The sequence below is a fragment of the Lissotriton vulgaris genome, chromosome 11 (assembly GCF_964263255.1).
Source record: "Lissotriton vulgaris chromosome 11, aLisVul1.2, whole genome shotgun sequence".
NCBI lineage: Eukaryota > Metazoa > Chordata > Amphibia > Caudata > Salamandridae > Lissotriton > Lissotriton vulgaris.
In genome coordinates, this window is record NC_141699.1 from 653976367 (window position 1) to 654000630 (window position 24264).

General features: G+C 45.0%; 1 protein-coding gene across 1 annotated transcript in view; it reads left to right on the forward strand.

Annotated features, from left to right (window-relative positions):
* LOC147683289 (uncharacterized) overlaps window positions 1–24264 on the forward strand; it is a 1765034-nt gene that overhangs the window by 1588491 nt on the left and 152279 nt on the right. The window contains exon 21 of the mRNA XM_086942513.1: window positions 11493–11573. Within this exon, the coding sequence (XP_086798639.1) occupies window positions 11493–11573 (81 nt within the window). The remainder of the gene's footprint in view (window positions 1–11492; window positions 11574–24264) is intronic.

Below are 24264 nucleotides of genomic sequence, written 5' to 3' on the forward strand. Positions count from 1 at the left end.
AGTTGTAATGGGCCTCTCAGTGTCCTGGCAGTCTCTCCTACCCCGTCGCCCCAGATCAGCTGCCACTCGGGATAAGGCCCGGGACTTGGTACTCCGCTGGGCGCCTCGCTACACCTGCCCACCACTACAGCGCACGGACAATGTGCCCGCGTCCACAGTCAGCGGCTTCCAGCAGTGTCTAGGGCCCCAAGTAGCAAACGGTGTAGCCGGTCCGGCTCCTCACCTTCACAGGGCTCCTCCGGTATCTCGTGTGCGCTGAGCGCTCCGTCGCCGTGGGTGGTGAACACAACCAGGTGCCTGGACCGGGGCCGCCGGGCGATGCTGTTCTTCTGGGTCACCCTGGCCGCCCAAGCTGTGTACAGCGCTGGGGGGGGGGGGGGGGGGGGCGGACAGGCGCCGAGACTGCACGGACTGTACCGCCCGCAAGGCGAGAAGACGAGGCGCCCCCAACAATGGCGCGGATCAAGGCTCCGGGCCGACCACCTCACAGGTCCCCACACGGGGCTCGCAGCAGCAGGACGTGCCCCCTCTGTGTTGGTGCGGAGGCACTCGACTTGCTGCCGCACCGTCCTCGGCTGTCTAGGCGGATCCGGCCGATCCCGGGATCCACAGGGCCCTCCGGCAGTGCCCCCTCCGTATGGCCCCCAGCTGTGTCCACAAAGCGGCACCTGGCAGGAGAGTTCACCGTCTGCGCTCCGATCTGTAACAAAAGCGCCTCCTGGAGCCCCTCAGGCCCGCCGATAATCCTTTTGCCCGAGGTCCAGCGCCGGCAGTCGGGGTCACACAGAAATCGAGGCCCCGGCGTCACATGCGGCCGGTAGGCCTGGCGGGCTTCACCGCAGACAACAACCCTTGCTGGTGATCGGGTGTCTCGGAAGCGCCACAGGAGGGTGCCCCTAATCTCCAGCAGTCTCCGCCGACGTGTTGAAGGCAATTGCGGGTTTGGGGAAGGATAATTTCAAAAGGATAAAGGTCGGGCCGGCGGGAGCTCTACAGAGCCACGTCCGCCATCGTCGCCCTCCAAGCCACGCCCCCAGGAATTCTGTTTTTAATACGTTAAGTATGAGGTGATTCCCTGCTAGCCAGGTCTGTGTGTTCCTAAGCGTTGTGCTGAGTAATTTGATGTCGTCAACGTTGTTTATTTTGAGGTAGAGTTGGGTGTCATCAGCGTACATGTGGAATTGAACATTGGAAGCTTGGAGTAGTGCGGTAAGTGGTTCCATGACAAGATTAAACATAGTAGGGGAGAGGGAGGATCGTTGAGGGACACCCAGAGTAACAGGAACTGGAGAGGACATAGTGTTATTAATTTTGAATTTTTGGGTCCTGTTGTGCAGAAAGGAGGTGAACCAATTGAGAACTGTACCTGAGATACCCATTCTAAGATTCAACAGATCAATTAGATTCTCATGTTTGACCGTATTGAAAGCTGAGGAGAGATCGAGTAGTATGAGGAGGCAGGAACCACTTTGATCCAGTACTTGAAGTGCATCATCAATAATGTGGGTCATGGCAGATTCAGTACTGTGGCCTGCTCGGAAGCCTGATTGGTATGGGTTGAGGAGGTGAAAGTTCTCGATGTGTTTAGTCAATTGAAGGTGCACGCATTTTTCTAGTAGTTTCGCTGGGGTAGGGATATTGGTGATAGGGCGATAGTTGTTAAGTTCAGAGGGGTCAGCTGTGGGTTTCTTTAAAATGGGCGAGACCTGTCTCACTTTGAGGGAGTCCGGGATGCATCCTTGTTGAAGTGAGCAATTAATGATTTTGGTCCAAATGGGAAGAAGTAATGGTATAAAGTCCTTTACAGCGTTTGCGGGTAGAGGGTCAGAGAGGTGATTGGAGGGCTTCAGTGTGCTGAGAATCTTGGCAATATTTTCTTCCGAATACATTTAAAAGGATGACCATGAAGCATTGTTTTTTAACTCAGTGGGCATTTTATTGTGTATGCTAGAGTAGAGATTTAGATCAATAAGGAGGTCATTCTTGATGTTGTCTGTCTTTAAGTTAAAGAAGGAAGAATTCTTCACATGACGGCAGTGCATTAGAGGAGTTTGAAAGAGATTGAGGGGCATCTCTGGATTGAGTTTTTATTAACTCAAACTGTTTTTTGGTCAGTTTTTTGCTTGATCAAGCATGAGGCTAAAGAAAGCAGTTTTTGAGCGTTTGATTTTTCTGAAGTAAGCGTTTCTTTTTTTTAAAGTGTTTTGAGGTGCAAAGCAGATGGGACAGATCTCCAGTTACGTTCTGCCTGTCTCATCGCCCGTCTGTCGTCATTCAGAAATCCGTCGTACCATGGTTTAGCGATTTTTGAGGAAACATTCTTTAATTGAAGGGGGGGCAGCTGCGTTGATAATAGAGGACATCGAATTGAGGTAGTGATCGGTAAGGACCTGTACGTCAACAACACCAACGGGAGGTAAGAGAAGATTGTGGTTGAGGGAGGGTGACCTTCATTTTTTCAGTAATGAAGAAAGTGATAATGAAGTGGTCAGACCAGTCACAGGGTTGGATTGACTCGAGTTGGATAGAGTCAGCTTTGGAGATGATAAGATCCAGGATAGAGCCTTTGTCGTGGGTGGGGCTGTTGCAAATTTGTGAGGTCTAGGTCAATGAGGAAGTTTTTGAGACAATTGACTAAAGAGTCGTGGTCGTTCCAATGAAGGTTGAAATCCCCCAGGATAATCTGTGTATGTTGACGTCCAGTGTTCGTTGTGATCAGATCCATGAGGTGCCCAGAAAAGGTGAGGTTGTCTCCTGGAGAATGGTAGAGAATATGTAGGGAGCAAACAGGGTTAGTTTCGCTGATGATATCAAGACAAAGGTACTCACAGGAGGAGAATAGAGGTGAACTGACTCTATTGACTGCAAGATTGCTACAGTGAATACACGCAAGCCCACCCCCTGTTTTACCAAACCTGTCTAGCCTAATGATATGGTAGTTAGAGGGAGCTAGAATGTCAATGAGTGGTGAGGAGGAGTCAGATAACCAAGTTTCGGTGAGTATGATCAAGTCTAGGCCATGTGCGATGATGAGGTATGCAATGTCTAAGGCTGGGCCGATCTGCAGTTCAGAAGAGTGCATTTTAGCCGAGGAGTGAAGAGGGAGGAAGAGGGGTCGGGAGTGAGTGAGACTTTTTTTAGATTATCAGGAAAGATACCTCTATCGTTCTGTTTGGAGGACCTGTGGGGATTGAGAGGAATAGTAGGGATGGGAAGATATGTAGGGGCTGCGTGGGTCAAGGGTGCGATATCATATGAGTGTAGGAGAGAGCGTATGTCGTACGAAGAGAGAGGGTTAACGCTGCGATGAGGACGGGTGATAGAGTTACGGGAGGGGATAGATGTCCAATAAGGAGGGTTCTGTTTGCAAGGAGGAAGGGGATGGGTGAGTGGTTTGTAGGGTGACAAAGTTTTAGGGGGTAAAGGGTTCCTGAGTTGATTAAAGAATAACTCTTTGAAGGATTGGAGATCATCCTTGATTTGAAGAAGAGTAGTCATAATCTTATCCAAGGTGAAGATTGGAACAGAAGAAGTGTTGGTGTTGGAGTGACAAGAGGGTTGGGATTGGGGCTGTGTGAATCGGTTAGGAGTGAGATCATATGAAGGAAAAGGTGGGGAAGGGGGGTGAAGAATGGAAGGTAGTGCAAATTGAAGGCAAAGGTGTAAGGGAACTGGAAATGGCTAATGAAGGAAGGAGAGGTATGATGGTTGGAATATTATTGGGAAGAGAGAGGTCACAACTTGGAGTCAGGGGTGGAACGCCTACTGTGCAGGGTGCGTGAAGGGATTCAGTGGGAGGGGAATGGTTTCTGTTTGGAGCAAGAGAGGGATCGACTACTGTGCAGGGTTCTTGGGGGGTTTCAATAGGAGGGGAATGGTCAACGTTAGGAGCCAGAGACGGGACAACTACTGTATAGGGAGCGTGAACGGAAGTAATACAGGGTAGAGGGAGGACTAAGGTATTGTTATGAGATAGGGGGGCAGTAGGGGGAGGGATGATGGGGGAGGAGGGACAAGAAGTGAAAGGGGCTGTGGGCATAGTGGGAGGCCTGAGAGATTGTGCAAGAGGTGAATTAGAAGATGAGGTAGAGTAGGTTGGATGTGTGAGAGGGTAAGGGGAGGAGAGTGGGGGGGTGCTGGAAGGTGAGAAAGAGAGGTTGAGGGAGGAGTGAGGAGCAGCGCTCAAGGATGGCAGGGGGTAGGGGATGGGAGGGTGGCAAGGAGGGTAGGGGAGGTGGTGGCCGGAATGTTGCGAGATTGGGTCAGTTGGGTGAGTTGGTGGGAGGTAGGTGGATTAGACACATAATCTTTTAAAGTGGAGAAGATGTTATCAAATAGATTTAGACTGTGGTCTGTGGATTGAATGAGAATAATTCCGTTGTTGTAGATTGTGAAGGTGGCTGTGGCGTGGAAGAACTGTGATGGAGCAGTGTAGATCATGAGACCGTGTGCTGATTTCTTCGTTGAGGAGATTGAGAATAAGGCTAGGAAAGCTTTCCTCCATTGGGCTCTACGCCTTGTGAAGAAAATTATATCAGTGGTCGTAATTCCATTATGTGGAGTGAAGTAAGGGTCAGCAAACGGCGTTTCTTGGTCAGATTTAAGAAAGTTGTGTCATTGTGAACACCCATCCCATTGACGACAGTATCTACTTTGCCGAAGACTACCTCGTCGACGATGACCTCTCGTCAACAATGTCTGCCTCATTGACGATGACAGTGATGTAAACGAAGACTGGTCCTACACCTTCGATGACTGCATCGGCGTCAGTACCAAGATCGACCACGACCTCGTCAATGACGCCATCGACGACGCAGCAATCGGAGAAGTCCTCGTCGTCGTCAGCAAAATTCAAACTCAAGAGAACACCAATGTTGCTTTTATCCACACTGTTAACACTACCGTCGACAAGACTTCTGCCATCTCCAGAAAGTATTCCAGAATCAGAGGACAACAATCAAGGACTGTTTGGTGCAGCCACAGCCCCTCGGAGTTGCACATCAAATATCAAGATGAAGAGGAGGAAGAGGGTTATTATGAGCCTGTTTATCAAAGTCACCATTATGTGGAGCAATACCATCCTTATGCTTCTCCTCCACCGCCACCAGACATGGTCCAGGTTCCTACTGCTTTGTTGCATGAACTGCAAAGCATGCTTCAAGATTATACAAGCACCTCCCAATACCAGCTGAAGTGCAACAATCACCTGCAGTGGTACCTACGACACACCTAAATCACCAGACCATATGCCTCCTCCACCTACTCCAAGAATGACACCACAATCCTGCATTGCCATGCCTCCTCGAGAGGATTTGTCTACATCAGATGATGATAACGATGATCAGAATAGAGAAGGCAGCAAAATAATGGACAATCGAACCATCACCAATGAATGGCAGGATTACCTCATTCCTCCATCATCACTTCCAGCTCCACAGCCAGTGGATTCCCCACCCGAAGACACTGGTGATTTTCACACGCTAATGTAGAGAGTGGCCAAGCGTTTCCAGCTCCTCATTACTGTTAAACAATTGAACTGTTTTCTGTATGACTTCAAGCAGCAGTCCAGAAAATCAGTGAGAGCCATACCGATTGCGGATTATATCTGGGAGGAAGGATTAAAAATGATGAAAACACAGTCGACTGTCACTGCCATTCTACCTAGGATGGATAAGAAATATAAAGCACCAGAGTATTCACCTGCTTGTTTGATTGGAAATCCAAAACCTGATTCAGTCATTATTAAAAATCCATCCACCCCAATCTCTTCTCTGCATGAAAAGGAGGGCAGGCAACTAGATAATATTGGTAAGAAATTCACAGTAATGTCAGGGATACCTAGCCGTTTCACAAACTCATTGGCCATTCTGAGGCAATGTGATCACCAGATGTGGTCGAACATTGACACATATCCGGATTTCTGCCCGGAGGACAAAAAAGTTGAAACTACACACATTTTGCAGGAAGGCGAAATGCAACATCTGTAGTTATTGACTGCGCAATAGATTTTCCATCCATAGGCTTCCGGCAGTTGGCAGGATCAGCTGTGCTTTGGCACCAGGTTTGGCTGAAAACCCCACCATTCTAGCCAGAAGTTCAAACTAAGATCCTTGATATGTCCTTCGACTGCGACTCTTTATTCATGAAGCATGTCAATGACACCCTGCAGGCCATTAGGGTGGATACTGAAACAGCTAGATTTCTAGGAACTCCCCAGTTCTATATGACCCCTTTTTGCAGAGTATGTGGCTGCGGATCTTACTTGTATTGTGGAGGATACCAGCGAATTCAACCTCAGTCCTACCTGCAGTCCTTTCGACCTGCCTATCAGCAACTTCTACTCTATCACACACCGCCATCCTAAGCCTATTTTAAGCTGCAGCCAAGAAGGAGACAGGGTGCTTCCACTAGAGATACTGCCAGGAAGCAGATATAATCTCAAGGTGCCGGCTACACCCCCAACCCATCTTTCGTGGGTGCCAGAATTTTCCAGTACCTGTATCACTGAAGCAGGCCTGTGCTAGCCAGTCTAACTTACCCCACCAGTAGGTGAGCAGTGTAATGCCCTGTGTGCGGCTAACACTGTGCATTCCTGCATGTGAACATTTTGACAGTGGTGCAACAATACTTTATACCTTGTGTTGCATGAATGCCTCACATAAATTGAACACAGGGGAGATATGGGCCTTGAGTCTGGCATTTCAGTGCCAATCCATGTGCTGACTAATGCGTTTGTCTTGTTGGCCACACAATGCCAATGACACTATATCCATGCATTGAGACTACTGGCACTCCATTGGTGTAACACCAATGACATTTGCACACTGTGCTCCAGAAATACACATTGCACTGAAATATAAAGCCTGACATCCATTTCACACGCGAAAAGTCATATGAACTGAACCCTGCCATGTGAGCATCTACACTCGCAATATGTCACAGTCAGGCAGACTGGTAATGATTTGTACAACACCATGGATCAATAGAGTAGCAGGCCTACATTTCTGCGGACTCCAAGGCATCAGTGTAATTGTAACTCTGTCACTCTATTTGACATAGTTATGACATGGACTACTCTGAGCAAGGCTTGGGCACACCTGATGCTAGATTACAACAGCCATACCACAGGTCAATATAGCTGATATCTTATTTAGCCATACGAATGAAAATGTACAAACACCTTTAGTGGAACACTTGTGGAGATGTATTTTTTCACCTTGACAGCTCAAAATCATGACGTGGATACACTTTGGGATGTCACTATCGCATTCCCTGCATCTATCATTGGAAAAATGGTTAGCATGTGATGGCTATCCTGCTGACACTGTCATCCATGTTTAAAACATTTGGCTTTTGAATTGACACACAGGTTCATGTGTCACCAAACACTTTAAGTGTCAATCAGCCGGAATCTTTACCCTCACCTGTAGTCAGTCACACTGGAATTATGTAGCAGGAGACGTTAAACGTATACAACATGTATAAGCATAGTATGCGGCAGGATGACGCAAAAACCTGTGGCATATTGGCGCACATTTTTTGATAATCTGATCTCATACCTTCATGTTAACACTTGGTAATAGTGTCTGGGTAATCTTTGTGCACCTTATTAGCACCTGTTTCATACACAAATATGGACATAGGCAACAGAAACGTTCCCAGAAAAGCTTAGCCATGGTCATTCAAATTTGCTACATCTGTTGAAACATGATTTGTTACTTTAATGTCAAATTTGATTGTGTTGAACATCTGCAGATTATGCACCAGATGATGGTTTATATGCAAAATACATCTAGACTATAGATATGTAAACATCACCACATATGTTAAAATGCATGATCCTGTGGGCCAGTTTACATTGCCCCTACATTCACAATAACATGCCTCCTTGTCAATTCTAAATGAATCTGTGAGCAAGTTCTGTTGTGTTGGCACACTGACTGTAATTTGGTTGCAGGTGATTGATACCTCCCCATATGCATCACAATATTACAGCTCACATGGATTGCACACTGACATCACAGAACTACATCCATTTACTCATGCATTGGGGTCCCGGTAGGCGTTGATTTCACCCTGGTTGAATGGCACATGTCCACCTACAAGACAAAGATTTGAACATTCCATTGTAAATAGAACAGCTACACATGGTCCAAATGCTATTATAAATACTATGACATCCCAGTGTTTTTAAAATGTTAACACTATTTACACACATATGTATACATTTTATGAATATGGGATGCAGCTAGTGATGTTGCAGGGCTGAGCTGCCTGGATGTTGATGGTCAGAGATATCTATCATCACATGCCTGAAGCATGCCTCACACATGTAATGTTTTCAGTACTGCTGGTCAACATGGCCTCAGGACCCCTTGCACCATGACACAAGGGTGAAACCATTGACCCTAGGCAAACAAAAATAGTGCTGCAATGGGAAAGGACAGGTAAACACCATATGTTACATTGCAAGGACCATATCTTACTTTTCATGGTGCTGGAGCACAGAGTGCTGACTAGCGGCAATACATGCTACCCTGCAACATGGTGCAAGGGTGCATGCTTTGTAAGCAGCTTTGTATTGTTTCGTCCTGTCCTGTACGGGCCACCTTCCTGCACGATAACATGTGCCTGATGCATTTTAATCTATCAACGTGTGCTGCACAATGCAACATACATAGAAAGTTTATCATTAATGGAGATGTACCCATCACCTGTGGAGGTCTGGCATTTTGGAGCATTACCTTGTTATTCACATATATTAAATCAGGGAATACTTCTAATTTTATGCGTGTTCAATGTGAACAACCACCCAAAACCTATAGAACAGCCCCTTGGGGCAGGGGGTACTGCAGCGGAGCTATTGGCCCTGCATTGTATCACTCTGGCTTTATGTAGCCACTCTGAGAAACAAAAATTGGCTGTGTGTTGCTTAAATAATTTCACTTTAATTATTGCAGTGCACTTGAAGCAAGTCGCATGGTACAATTTCAAACTAGGATATTTAAAAATATGCCTCTTTAATGTTTAGGTTTTGCATGACAGCTACTGCAACATTACCACATGCAGATGGTACATACATACATACCTATGGGGCCCCGATCTCCATTCCCAGCAGGACCACTAGATCAGGCACATGTGCCATTTCATCAGCCCACCGATGTTATAGCTGGTAGACGGTGTGCATCTCTTCAAAGATTTGGTACGTGTGCCAACGCACACAATCCCGCCGATCCTTCCTATTTTTAAGAGGGTAGACCTGGCTGGCCCTACCCCCAGAGGCACCATGTCGGCCAGGCAGTGCATTATCCCCTCTTGAGGGCCCCCAACCTGTCCCTCATCAAAATGCTTAACCCTACCCTTTCTGGACATGACCCTATCCCTCCCTAACCTACTACACTACAAACACCCCTTAAACTAATGCCTTCCCCAAATATATAAAACCCCTAAATAGACACACACCCAACAATACAATGACAAACAGTAATACAATAAACTACAAAAAGACGCAAAAGGTACATAATTGAATCAAGACAGGGACAGACCAGACATCGACCAAAATTCGCTCTAAACCATCATACACTCCAAACAGCACCAACAATCAGCACAAACTAAGAGACTGTAAGAGAAAGTGAAACTAACTTCACACCTCCTAGTATGCAGCCTGCCACACCCATTGCATAATTTCCTGGGTGTGCCCAGCTCATCTTCCCTGAGGTCAATAAGGAATATGTGCTGCTGGAAAACACGTTCTCTCCTCCTTCGCTGTCTACGTGTTGGTGGTCTCCTAGATACTCCAAGTTGCAGTATGACAACCTCCATGATGTAGTTGAGCTTGCCTAAGTGTTTTGTGATGTGGATGTTTTTATACCACAATCAATGTGTCATTTCCTACGCCTGGTTGGCCAATGCACAGCAATTGCAATGCATATCAGGGTTTGGGTTGCGCTTCCCGACGATGCAAGATGCGTTGGGAAACCCATAAATACTACTGCTTTACAGTTGTGTCAAGATTTGCGGGGGAACGCCTACATTGCATTGATTAAATTGTGCGCAGCGTAGATGCTTTCAACGCAGCTTTTGCACCACACAACCCTTAAAAAAGACGCATTTTTGCAAATGCATCTTTTTATAAATATGACTTACTGCTTGCAACGCTGTTGCATCAAAATACGTGGTGCAATGCCGGCGCAAGCCTCTCGTAAATATGCCCCTAAAAGTGCAGTTATATTTTCCTCGGCCTACTTTATAACCTACCACAGTATCAAGCACACGTGGAGTTAAAAAAGCAAAGACAAACTTCATTACTGTCAAAGGCTGGTCCTCATAATGAGTATTTAAGAAACCTATAGCATTCACTTAGAAAGCCACAGTATGAGTGAAGTTATGGCTATAAAACATGGATTTGCCTCTATGCTCTGCAGATCCTCTCCTTAGATTCAATCCTCAGTGAAAAGCTGAAAACTAGAGAGGCCCTATTGACCCTTTTGCCTCAAGCTCTGGCTTAGCTCCCCTCTACCGCGGCAGCTCTCAGAGTCCCCAATACAGTTGCTGTAGTCTCCAGTATACCCGGAAAAGGCCTTGGGAATCCTTCTTCATTTCTAATGTGGCCACCAAGAGACATTTGACAGGCCTAATGCACTTGTTTCTCTGGTAGTTCTTCTCACCACTCCCTGGGACCTCAATCTGGTCCAAGGCAGGCTAATGCACACGCATTTTCTAACCAATGGTATCCTTTGGTGTGGGACTTCCTGAGTGTCTTCTTTGGTTCAGCCTTCAAAAGGCATTAGTTTTAGAGGTTGTTCATCAGCATTGGTATCAGTAACACCATTTCATGGATGTGAACTACTTAAGAATGTGATCCATACACACATTTGCGGTAAATCCTTTTTAAATTGTTTTTCCCATTTATTTCTTTTGTATGCAGTGGGCCTCTGCTCTTTCTCTGGGTTTTATTACCACCCTCCATCCCATCATTTGATCCCCGTGCTCAACGATTTTGGAACTTAACCCTGTGATTGCATGCATGTGAATATCGTGATGCACTTGTGGACATTTTTGCTTTTTTTTTAATTTCGTGTTCAGTCAGGGGTGATGTCTATTTTATAATGGTAATATAAAGTATTTGCAAACCAATAGGCAAAAGGTAAAGGTGAAACCCACTTGCTTTGCCAATGCTTGCTATAACCAGTTGAGGCTAATATCAACTTATTTTTTGGTGCAGGACTGGCGTATCTGACTTCGAAATCCTTTGCAGTTCTGATACTGTTAGCAAACACTACATTACACTTATGAGCTTTTATGAAGTTTAGAAACGTACCCCTTTTCTTAAACCCTGTTAAATTGATATTTACAGGATCACGGTTCCCTTGCATGCGCTTTCTATTGTTGTTTCCAAAGGATCGTTCCCGCTTTAATGGATTATAGTTTAATTTGAAATCATATTTATCCTTATATAATTTGTAACTGCATTTTAAAATATTGCTTTTCAGATGTGCCTAGAACACAAGTGCCAGCATATCTCCATTCTGAATTTGAAGTGTGACAAAGAGACAGATTGCAATTCGCATGGTGTAAGTTTTAACTATTTTTTAATTTAGGGAAGGAATGTTGAAAATGAAGCAAAATGGCTGATCATTGAAAGCACATTGAATAAGGCTACAAGAAGCGAGATTTTATTAATTATATGGTGGCATTTGCTTTCCATACACAACCAGGAGAACTGTAGAAGGTGCTACATCAAACACTAAAAGTGATTGGAGGAATGATTAAAAGTTCTCTAATCCCTGACAATCGCTCTGAATGCCATTCCAACTCGGAGCCAATGTGTGGAAGGGGAGAGACCTCTCAGGGAGACGTGCGCACTATTTCAACGTGAAACATTAAACTTTTCTTCACTTCCAGTTCAATTTATTCAATAAATAATCCAAGCGTTTGTTTCCTAGATCATTTTATGATTTATTGATTGATAAATTTCATTCCTTATTGTATTTCATAAGGGTAAACGTATAGTTCTTTCAAACAATCCAATTCTTAGAATTTAATCTGTAGCCCAATGCATTTCGGGTCGGAAAAAAGACCCTTCATCAGGGGCCTAAAAATTAAGTAATACAGGACCTTAGCAAACATCATAGGTAAAAGTATATGCAAGATATATATACAAGGATATAAGTGTAGTTTACCGGTAGGTATAAGGTGCAGCATGCAAAGGATCAGAAATTTGAACAGGCAAAGGAAACAGCGTACTCAAAAATGATATGCGTGAACAGTGACGAATAGAGGGAAAGTTTATGTAGTACTGATGTGCGGCATTTGAGGGATATGAAGTGGTATAGCGGGGAGGAAAATACTCAAGAAGGTGACACATATATTAACGGTTCAATAGTGTGGCATGCAAAGAATATGAAGCGGTGCATCGGTAGATAAACGAGTTGTGAGAACGGAAGGATAGTTTCAAAACTTACTCGAAATAGACAAGAAAAGTAGCATCAGATGCTCTTGTGGCAATAGGTAACCCAAAAGTTCAGTCGAAACGTAAAGTAAAGCCGAAGAAACAGTCATGTGTTATGAGTAGCGGTCATGTGATATGAGTGGCACGGCTTCATAAAGATAGAAAAAACACTGGGTGAAAGACACAATGCGATTTAATGAAGTGATAAGAAATTAAAAATGAAAAATAAAGCAAAATGCATTGGGCTACGGATTAAATTCTAAGAATTGGATTGTTTGAAAGAACTATACATTTACCCTTATGAAATACAATGAGGAATCAAATTTATCAATCAATAAATCATAAAATGATCTAGGAAACAAACGTTTGGATTATTTATTGAATAAATTGAACTGAAAGTGAAGAAAACTTTAATGTTTCACGTTGAAATAGTGCGCACGTCTCCGTGAGAGGTCTCTCCCCCTCCACACATTGGCTCCTAGTTGTTTTAAGGCACGGCAAGGCATCGTGTGACAGACGTCAGCGCCACCCAGCAAAAGAAATTAAAAAAAATTTGAGACATCTATCTTACACGAGTGCAAAGGGACCAAAAGTTTCTGCCATTCCAACTCCTCATGTTTCGCCCACATAGCCACTCCAGACAGAGGCCCTTCTTATGCACATCAGTACTGGCCGTAGACCTCATGGTACAAGTGTATCCTGAACTGCCTGACAGGACCTGCTCCAGAAGGGAACACAAGCAACCACAGACGATTTCTGGCCTTATTAGGTAGAGCCAGGATTCTCTCGAACAGTGAGTGAGGGACACATATCTGGGCATATACTTAGCCCTTAAACATTACAATAAACACACTAAATGTAATTGGTCGAATGATTGCAAATAATTCTGTTGGAACTCTGTTGTGAGGCATGCAGGCGGAAGGAATCATGAGGCCTGTCCACAAAACTCCACCAAATAAGAATAGTAAACCTTGGAATAGGAATCTCCAGCCTGTTATCCATGATGGGGAAAATGGGGACAGAGAATGAGAGAGAAAAACATGCTGGGGTTGATGTCATATGTCACAGGTGTTTTAGATGATCCAACCTTGCTTGTTCTACCAGGGAGGTCTTTAACCCGTTGCATGCGCGTGTCGGCAAACGGCCGTCGCAAGCACTACCTAGGTAATGCTGCACACATTAGTTGGCCGACGCACCCCGCCCACTCTTTAGAACTTCCGCACCGCGATGGAATTTGCGCCACGGTTAAGGAGTTAAGGGGATCGCACAAACCACTTGTACAGCAAGTGTGACAATAGCGACAACTGCAGATGGTAAGTAATTGAAGTGGAGTCTGTATATTAATAAATAGCAGTCCACCTGATTTTTTTGTTTGATCTTTTTATTAAAGATTTTGTCATTGTGAACATAGATAAGAGAGTGGTACATCCTCGTAGAAAACATCATTCAAAGCCAGTAGGTAAATAACATGTACGAATCACAAATTAGCTGTACATTAGCATAGTTACATCTATTAAAATTGCATGTCTAAGCTGTACACATGACATATCCCATCCATCATATGACCTCCAACCATCTTTCTGCATAGTGCTCCATCATATCATAATTCAATAAGACTAGAACTAAACAATACTCTTCTATCACAAAGATTCTAGGCTTATGGCTTCACTCCACCAATTCATATTGATCCAGTTAGTACGTCAAACAATTGTATAAAACGAACCCTTAATGTGGGGGGGGGGGGGGGACTATCGGGAAAGGGTAGGAAGGAAAATAGGGCCGCTGAGAGGTGTGGGGGGGGGAATACATATCCCGGTCAACCCAGAGGGGGTCTCAACAATCATCCTATAGATGCACATCCTAATATTGAGAAGAAATGACCATCCGGTGTGGGGCGGGAGGGACCCTGACCACACAGTAATTCGAAGCCCCTATCCCACTTGATGCTCTGTAAATGAACCCAAGGAGTACCTATTTTCCATCCCTGAGCTCAGTAGCACTAGGAGACGCTGAGAAGTGGTGGTCACCTCCAATATCACACAGTAGATGAAAGTACATTGAGTGTGATCTTCAGAGGCAGACAAAGGAAGGACATAGGGACACACGAGTGGGAAGGGTGTAACAAAACAATGGTGCTGGGAAATGACAAAACAGCTATCAAACTAAACGGGCGATACTATAGAACCAAGCAGTTGCAAGACACCTTTTTACTGCCTCCTGGCTGCTTAAGTTACCTTCTCTGTCTGACCTCGAAGACCCGACTACTGTCCCTCAGCCCCAGTCCCTTATGAACCTGTCTACATGGTCTCCATGCTCATAGCACTCTCCTCCTTCACTTCTCCCAGCTCTGTCACCTTCAGATAAGCCAACCTCACTGCTCTGTCTCCGAGTCATGACAGTACATAACACCGGTAAAATTCCTTGTACTGTTTGGTGCTGCTAGTTTATTGGGGAACTTCTTGTGGTGCTAGATTATCAGTTGGTATCAGGCTATTACATTTTGTAGAAACCCCTTCCTGAGTTGGGAATCTAGGATCGCCTCTACTTTCCTGCTCACCATGGGCAGAACAAACTGGAGGTGAATTTGTTCTGTGACTACCCTGAGCTGTTTTTTTTCTAGAAATATGGTCTATATAGTTAGTGAGACCAGATTTTGAGAAGCATAAACCAGAACAGGCCCGACATAGAAGTATGACTTAAGGCTGATAACTCAAACATTGTGTGACAGTGAATTTCAAACACAAAATCCTTTATTGTGTCAGCCTGTCATAGACAGGTCATACAATATACCGTTCAAAATCTACAACGTTGAACAATTCATAACATACCTAAATAAATTACAGGTTAAAATTCTTTCTAGGAAAACTATAGACAATCTTCATTTTATATATATATATATATACATATATATATATATATATATATATATATATATATATATATATATATATATATATATATATATATATATATATATATATATATATATATATATATATATTCACAGAAAAAACCATAGGTTATAGTGGATATATAGTTAGGAATTTGCATTTACAAAACCTTGAAAATTCAATGAAAAAACCATAGGTTATAGGCCATATATAGTTAGGAATTAGCATTTACAAAACCTTATTTTACTCGCATAAAACCATTGAAATTCCATATATAGTTAGCTAACTATAAGCGCTAACTATATATCGCGCACACGCAATCCACTGCTGATGATGTCACATATTACATCATTCATGACATGGTCAGTGACATCACTGATGACATCACTGATCACAACATCCAGTGATTGTATGTGTCTGTAAAGTTTAAATATGTTTCACATATTGAAGAATGAGTGGATGTATAAGTGTCTGGATGAAGAATTTAGTAGGTGCATGACTGACTGTATGAGTGAGTGATTAAATGTGTCTCACTGAGTACATGGGTTAGTGACTAAACTGTCTTAATTCGTGCATCAGGATGTTTGATGTTGTGTAAGCTGCTGCATGTGTTGATCAGTAGCTATAAGAGTGGCCATATGGGTTATTGATTGGTTGCCCAAATATTTGAATGGGAGGCTGAGTGTGTGTGTGGGTGGCTGGGAGGTGCGTGACTCTGTGCATAGATGTGTAAGCAGTTGATTCACTAGGAGTATGAGTTCAAGAGTGCATGTGGAAACAGCTATATGGGCGGTTGACTGTGCATGGGTGTGTTGGTGAGTGAATGGATTTCTCATTGCTACATGTGCAAGTAAGTACGTATGTAAAACACAATACATGTGAGAGTTGAGATATATAAATAACTGAACATAAGAGCCAGTGAATGTGTGAGTGGCTGTATCGATCACTGTGAGCTTGTATCAGGGATTATATAAGAGAGTAAATATGTGTTATTATATGTTTGAATAAGTAAGATGTGTATAACTGTATAGTTGAGGAAATGGAGGTGTGATTGATTCTTTGCATGACTGACTAGGTGTGTGAGTAACTCCATGGATGAGTGACAGTCTGTGAGTGTCTGTTTATACTGAGTGTATGTAAGGTTATATTAGAGTCTGAAGAGGTTCATTGTATTATCACATGAGTGATGTGATCAGTGATGACAAATGAGATGTCATCAGTGATGTCATTTGAGTTGTCATCAGTGATGTCATTTGAGATGTCATCATTGATATCATTTGAGTTGTCATCAGTGATGTCATTTGAGATGTCATCAGTGATGTCACTGACCATGTCATGAATGATGTAATATGTGACATCATCAGCAGTGGATTGCGTGTGCGCGATATATAGTTAGCGCTTATAGTTAGCTAACTATATATGGAATTTCAATGGTTTTATGCGAGTAAAATAAGGTTTTGTAAATGCTAATTCCTAACTATATATGGCCTATAACCTATGGTTTTTTCATTGAATTTTCAAGGTTTTGTAAATGCAAATTCCTAACTATATATCCACTATAACCTATGGTTTTTTCTGTGAATTTCATTGGTTTTTTAATAGCAAATATGAAAAGCTTTAAAATGTCAAGTACGTGATAGATAAAAACATTTTCGTATTTATGCACGCTGATGTGCTTTGAACGCTACCCCCCCCCCTCCCCTCTTTTGCCTTAGTAGTACTCTCTCTTTGCAGATACTGAAGGGTAGTTAACGCAGGCCTTTACCCCCGTTGTAATCCGTCGTGCCTCCTTGTCTCTCCATTTGATTGATTGTTGTCCAAGCATTTACTGTTTTAGAATTGGTTCTCTTTGGATCATTCTCTATTTACAAACAAGCACAAAGTCGCAATACTCTGTTTATTCTTTGCAGATAGTGAAAAATCGTGTAAAAAAATAAAAGTAATCGAGCAAAATCAGTAGGCCACTAATTGGATCTCTTTTTGACCTCGCTAAAATAGAAATATTAGGAACAACCCTTCTTGAGAAATACGAAAATAGTGAGATGAACTGAGCTCCACACCATGAGGGCTGCAAGACAGCTCGGCTCCATCACCCATCCCGCACAAAATAACGACAAACCCTATGCAAATATTAAAAATATAGACAACACACCAGCAAAGAAACAGGGTAAAACATTTTATTAAAAAACTATTTACATAACGTTGGTTTATAAGATGATGTCAGTAGTGGACCGATGTGTGAATAGATCGAAAACAGCACAAGGCTCCAAGATCCGGATAGCAAGCTCCTGGATGTTGGGTGCCATAGTTTAGAGTTCTGAATTTCAGCCTTTTTCAATGCCTGTGCTTTGTTGAATCAAAATGGCGGCTTGACACAAAGCTGACTCAAGCGTTGTTACTGATGCTATGCAGACCAAAACTGGTTTTCAGTTTGTACATTTTTCTAGATTTTTCAATCCAAGTTTGGTTGACTTTGTAGAACGATGGCTTCAGATTTTCAACATACGGTGTGGTGGCGCTGACTGGGAGGGGGCGCTTCGCTCCTGCCCCCTCCCCAAGTAAGATTTTCATACGTGAAAGTACGTTAATGGTTTTGGTCCCTGAGATGCTTCGATGTCACTACCATTCTCAAATAGCATAAGTTCTGGATGTTGGGTGCCATAGTTAAGAGTTCTGAGCAGCGCTTGTAACACTGTCTGAAGCTTATTTCCACCTACTGCAGCTTCACTATTCTCAAAGTAAGTGAGTGTCGTTTGTGGACCTGACTGCATTAGAAAACAATGTGATATGTTACCTTCCTAAACAGCTTGACGGAGGCCCCTGAGGGGCGGTGTGATGGCCATGGACTCGGAGAAGACGCTTGGCTCCGACACCCTCCCCAAGTCTTATAGCACTGGTGTAGCCTGAGATCGCCCCCGACATAGGCGGCCGGCTCCCGGGGTCCGGCGGAACTTTTTGCCTTTTGATGACTCTTCAATTCTGGACCTTGTCCCACAATCCGTTTGACCTGAAGACAAGCTGTAGTGGGGCGCCCCTTTATCATTTTAGTTGCCATTCCGCCCGCTTTTGCTACACTGTGCCTCTTCCGCCATTCAGCTGTTTTCCGCCCGCTCTTGCGACTACAGCGTCTCGCTCACCATGTAGTTGAGATGCGCCCGCTCTTGCGGTGCAGCGATAGGCGGCTGCCACAGGACTCTCAAAATGGCGGCCGGCTCTTCGGTTTTGGGCCTGGTCCACTAAAATGGCCCTGGGACACCTTGGAACTCGGACGCTTGTCTGCTAGGGCTTGGGTCCCATTCTCGAAAAGCGTCCCCTCAGCCGTGAAGATTCTACAAAAGTCTTGGGGGCCTCCGACTCCCGCAGGCTTCTGGTGGGGAGCGGCTGCCATGATTGCTCGTGGAATGGCCACGACGGAGCTACGAGATGGTAGTGGTCTCATGCTGACGCCAGCTTTAGTCTGAAACATCCAGAAACACTGTAGACTACCAATTCGATCAGTTCCGGTAGCGCCCCAACATGACCCGGAAGAGAAGAACTTGCCCTCCCCTCTTTGACTGATCGTTCTTGTTGCCTGTCCCCTCTGTTGTCATTTAACAGAACTTTTTGGACTGCTGAAAGGGGTTGTGTTCTGAACGCTGGTTGGTGGAGACATTTAGACTATATTCTTGACCTACGTTGTCGCGTAATGCGTTTTATGACACGCCGCGTTAGCGCACCCGGAAGTGATCCGAGGCGTGGCGCGCAGCGCGTAACGTAAGCATAACAGGTCATGTGACTTGTTAATAAAACTTTTCATTGGTTCATTTTACTTTTGTTAATTTAATGATGAAAAGCTTGGCCATATGACCTAAAAATTACGCTTTTTATTATTTTCGAACAATATTTTTTTTTCAAACATATGTTATAATATTCCAGGCTAATGTACTTTCCCGGAAAATTTACAACTGTCTTGCAAGTAAAATATATTCCTTTTTCGAGAAAAAGGGCGTTTCTTCCTTCCATGACGGAGCCGTTGAGTAAAAGAGATTCGGCCTGCTGTCTTAGTCGCCGATACGCCTGATTATCAGATTCTTATCGATCACTTTATGTTGCAGACATGAAAAACACAACTGCCCTTGACCATTTATCTTTACTGCGTTCCTACATATTATACCTTTTATCCGTCATGTAATTGGACTGCTTTATTTCACTTGCCTTTTACTGATTCGAAAACAGTCACTAAAAGTAAAAACTTTACAAATGAAAATACTACTACCGTGTTTTGTTTTAAAAACCTTTATTGTGAAAATGTCAGTATACAAATACGGGCCTATAACCACGTGGGCCGGCCACGGAGCAAACTGAAATCGTATATGATGAGGAGACATTTACACTGTAGAAGAACGTAACGAGCGGGCCATTAGGTGACAAGAACAAAGGTGTCTAACAGTTGCGGAATCGGTGGACGTACATTTTGTAATTAAAATACGACAGGGCCACTTACAATAACATTTTCTAGATATACATTTGCGGGCAAAGAGTTACGAGTCCCATTTATACCGGCGCCATTTTGGGCGAGGCCGGGCAGGTCCAAGATATAGTCAAAATGTCTCCACCAACCATCGGCCAGACCAGAACCCCTTTCGGCCCTTTATGCTACAAGATGGTGTCTTCCATTCAGAAAATATTGGTGGCAGCATTTTGAAAGGAAACAGAAACAGCCGTTCTCCTAGTGAGTTTCACATTGTTACATTTAGGAAGAATATTGAAGAGTAGTATGTGGAAAATCTGAAGCCATTTTTCTACAAACTCTCAATCAGACTTGGATGGAAAAAAAAAACCTGAAGAATGTACAAACTGAAAACCAATTTTTGTCTGTATAGCACCAACAGTAACGCTTGAGTCAGCTTTGTGTCAAGCCGCCATTTTCATTCAATCAATAGCGTCCCCCTGCACACATTCAGGGACCTGGTCGTGTCTTCAGATGAAACGCATTGTAGGAAAAAAAGCAGAAAGGAAAAGGCAAAAAGTTCCGCCGGACCTAGTGAAGCTGCAGCAGGTGCAAATAAGCTTCAGACAGTCTTCAACTTACTCTGATTCTTATAATAAACTTCAGATAGTCTTACAAGCACTGCTCAGAACTCTCAACTGAGGCACTCAACATCCAGGACTTGCCATTCGGATCTTGGCGCCTTGTGCTGGTTCCGACCTATTCACACATCGGTCCACTACTGACATCACCTCATAAGCCAACGGGGCACCCCACGCCGACTTTCGGCGCAGCATTGTAGGATGGCCACACCAGTGCGGCAACTTGCTGGACACAACATCTGGGCCATCCAGATCGCGGCGCGTTCGACTCACTGTACCGCAACAGTGACCGAAACTCAGCTGGACACGCCGTCTTTCGGCGCAGCATTGTAGGATGGCCACACCAGTGCGGCAATTTGCTGGACACCACCTCGGTGCCATCCGGATCTCGGCGCGTTCGAGTCACTGTACCGCAACAGTGACCGCAATTCAGCTGAACACGCCGTCTTTCGGCGCAGCATTGTAGGATGGCCACACCAGTGCGGCAATTTGCTGGACACCACCTCGGTGCCATCCGGATCTCGGCGCGTTCGAGTCACTGTACCGCAACAGTGACCGCAACTCAGCTGGACACGCCGTCTTTCGGCGCAGCATTGTAGGATGGCCACACCAGTGCGGCAATTTGCTGGACAACACCTCGGTGCCATCCGGATCTCGGCGCGTTGTGCTGCCTTCGGCCTATTCGCACATCGGTCCGCTACTGACGCCGCCTCACGTGCCAACGGATTTTCTACGCTTTTTGTAGCCCTATGCCGCATAACAGGTCATGTGACTTGTTTATAAAACTTTTCATTGGTTCATTTTACTTTTGGTTTCCTAAAGATGGAAGGCTTGGTCATATGACCTAAAAATAACACTTTTCATTGGTTTAGAACATTTTTTTTCCCAAACGATGAAAGCCCCACCTTGTTTCTGGATCATTCAGACTGAAGCTGGCGTCAGCATGAGAGCACCACCATCTCGTGGCTCCGTCGTGGTCATTCCGCGAGCAATCATGGCAGCCGCTCCCCACCGGAAGCCTGCGGGAGTCGGGGGCCCCCAAGACTTTTATACAATCTTCACGGCTGAGGGGACGCTTTTCGAGAATGGAGCCCAAGCCCTAGCAGGCAAGCGTCCGAGTTCCAAAGTGTCCCAGGACCATTTCAGTGGACCAGGCCTAAAACCGAGGAGCTGTCCGCCATTTTAAGAGCCATGTGGCAGCCGCCTATCGCTGCACTGCAAGAGTGGGAGCAACTCAACAACATGGTGAGCGAGACGCTGTGGCCGCAAGAGCGAGCGCAACTCAGCTAGATGGCCGCCACCTGGGGAGGCCCGTTCACGCCGGCTCCCCTACGCCCCCCCCCCCCCGGGCCGCCGCACGCCAATTTTCGGAGCAGCATTGTAGGATACCAAAACCAGTGCGGCAGTTTACTGGACATCACCTGGGTGCCTGTCGTACATGTTGTGTCAGCCATGTGACACTGGACACAGACCGCTACTGACGAGGCCTCCCCCCGCACCACCCAGGACGCCCCACGCTGTTTTTCTGTGCTGCATTGTAGGATCCCTAAACCAGTGCGGCACCCAGGCGACATCACCTGGGTGCCGTCCAGAACTCTGCACGTTGTGCTGCCTTGGGACTATTCGCACAACAGACCGCTACTGACGAGGCCTCCCCCCGCCCCACCCGGGACGCCCCACGCCAATTTTCGGAGCAGCATTGTAGGATCCCTAAACCAGTGCGGCACCCAGGCGGCATCACCTGGGTGCCGTCCAGAACTCTGCACGTTGTGCTGCCTTGGGACTATTCGCACAAAAGACAGCTTCTAACCATTGTTGCTTTTTGTGTTAATAAATGTTTAAATGTTTTTAGTTTTTGTTCTGTTCATTATCGTTAAAAGTTAATAAAGTTTTATAACCTTACTTTGTTGGAGTGTTATCTATTTTTTGAAAAACGGGTGAATGGGGCCTTGAATCGGGTTATTGTCATGTGTGGGCTTTGGAAGTGTGCTGCTGCAGGATCGGACATTTCAAACTCAAATGCACGTTCTTTTTCTTACCTTTCCGAAGCATGGAGCGCAATAGCAGGCAGAGAAAGGGTGATGCACGTGTTGAACACTACCTGACCTGGCAAGTTGCTGGCAGTGCCCCCCCGCCCGCTCCTGAAAGAGGGCACACACACACCGCCGCCCCGAGTACTTCAGAAATCTTTAAAAGACCATGCGCTTGTTCATGAGGCTTAAATGGTTTATCACTTCTTCTAGAACCCCTACATCGACCCTCTGACGTTTCATGGAAAAATTACCATGTAACACAATACCAAGCCCTATCAGCTGAAACCCCCAAGGAATCGTGGGGCATATTAGCAAGGGGGTTTATCTCCGCTTTTTTGGCTTTAAAAACCATGAAAGCGGAGATAAAATTATTTCCCTATTATCAAGCTGTCGCTAACACCAGTTAGTGACACCTAAAAGGAGATAGCGACCATCTTGGGCCCGGCTTTGCATGTCAGTGATACTTATCACTAATGACATGCAAAGTGGCGTGCCAAGATGTTAGCGACTGGAAACAGTCCCTAACATCGCTACCTTCTATTACCAACTTTTGGAGATATTCGCACTAAGCGCGAATATCTCCAAAAGCTAACACCTGCCCTGAGCAGGTCTTAGCCATGTTATCCAATGGGAGGTGGATAACATGGCTAAGAGCATTAGGTCGATAATACATGAATATCGCTGACTTTTCTGCGATAATAGCAAGGTTTATCTGCGATAAAAATCGCCGATGTGCGGCGATAATTTTTATCTCTAAACAAGTTATAGACAAAAATTATCGCTTGTTGTTAGTAATATGCCCCCGGGTTTTTGCTTGCAGAAATCGGGAGGCGGGAGACTAGCACTGAAATCAGTACTCACACGCCTGAATCAGGAGAATTGGCATGTCTGAATTCTCTACAGCTGGGGCCATAAACTACATCCGCAGGGGTAGGTGATAGCCTGGGACCAGCCTAGCATCTAAAATGGCTGCCGTGCACGACAAAATTGTGGCATTCGAAAAAAGGCAAGATGGCGCAGCCGCTGGAAGAGATATATCAACATATATCAGCCTCCTCAGCCACCCTCAGGAAACATAGGGGATTAGGATATGTCTCCCGCACCCCCTTATACCTAGTACTTTAATTAACGAAGCACAAAATGGCGAATTCCCGTTTCGCTACCAGTTTGCGGCCCAGTTCGCGGCCCGTGAAGCGCTTCTACCGTGAAAAATCATTTTTTTTTTATTTTCCCCACGGGACCCTTTAATAACCCCAACAACATTCCTAGGGGGTCAAGAGGGGGATACCTTGCCCCCTTTCATTAAATTCCCCCTTAGTTTTTCACCTTTTCTTCTCTCTCGATCCTACCGAGAGACAAGATGGCGGCCGCTCCGGACTGTCACGCAGCAAAAAAAAAAAAAGCTCACGCACAGCCGCTGGAAGAGATGTATCAACATATATCAGCCTCCTCACCCACCCTCAGGAAACATAGGGGATTAGGATACGTCTCCCGTACCCACTTATAACTAGTAATTTAATTTACGAAGCACAAAATGGCGAATTCCCGTTTCGCTACCAGTTCGCGGCCGCGCTTCTACCGTGAAAAATCATTTTTTTTTTATTTTCCCCACGGGACCCTTTAATAACCCCAACAACATTCCTAGGAGGTCAAGAGGGGGATACCTTGCCCCCTTTCATTAAATTCCCCCTTCGTTTTCCACCTCTTCTTCTCTCTCGATCCTACCGAGAGACAAGATGGCGTCCGCTCCGGACTGTTTAGAATGTTGACAGACACCGGAGAGCCAATCAGCTTTCTGCGCGCAAAGTTCCGATAAGCG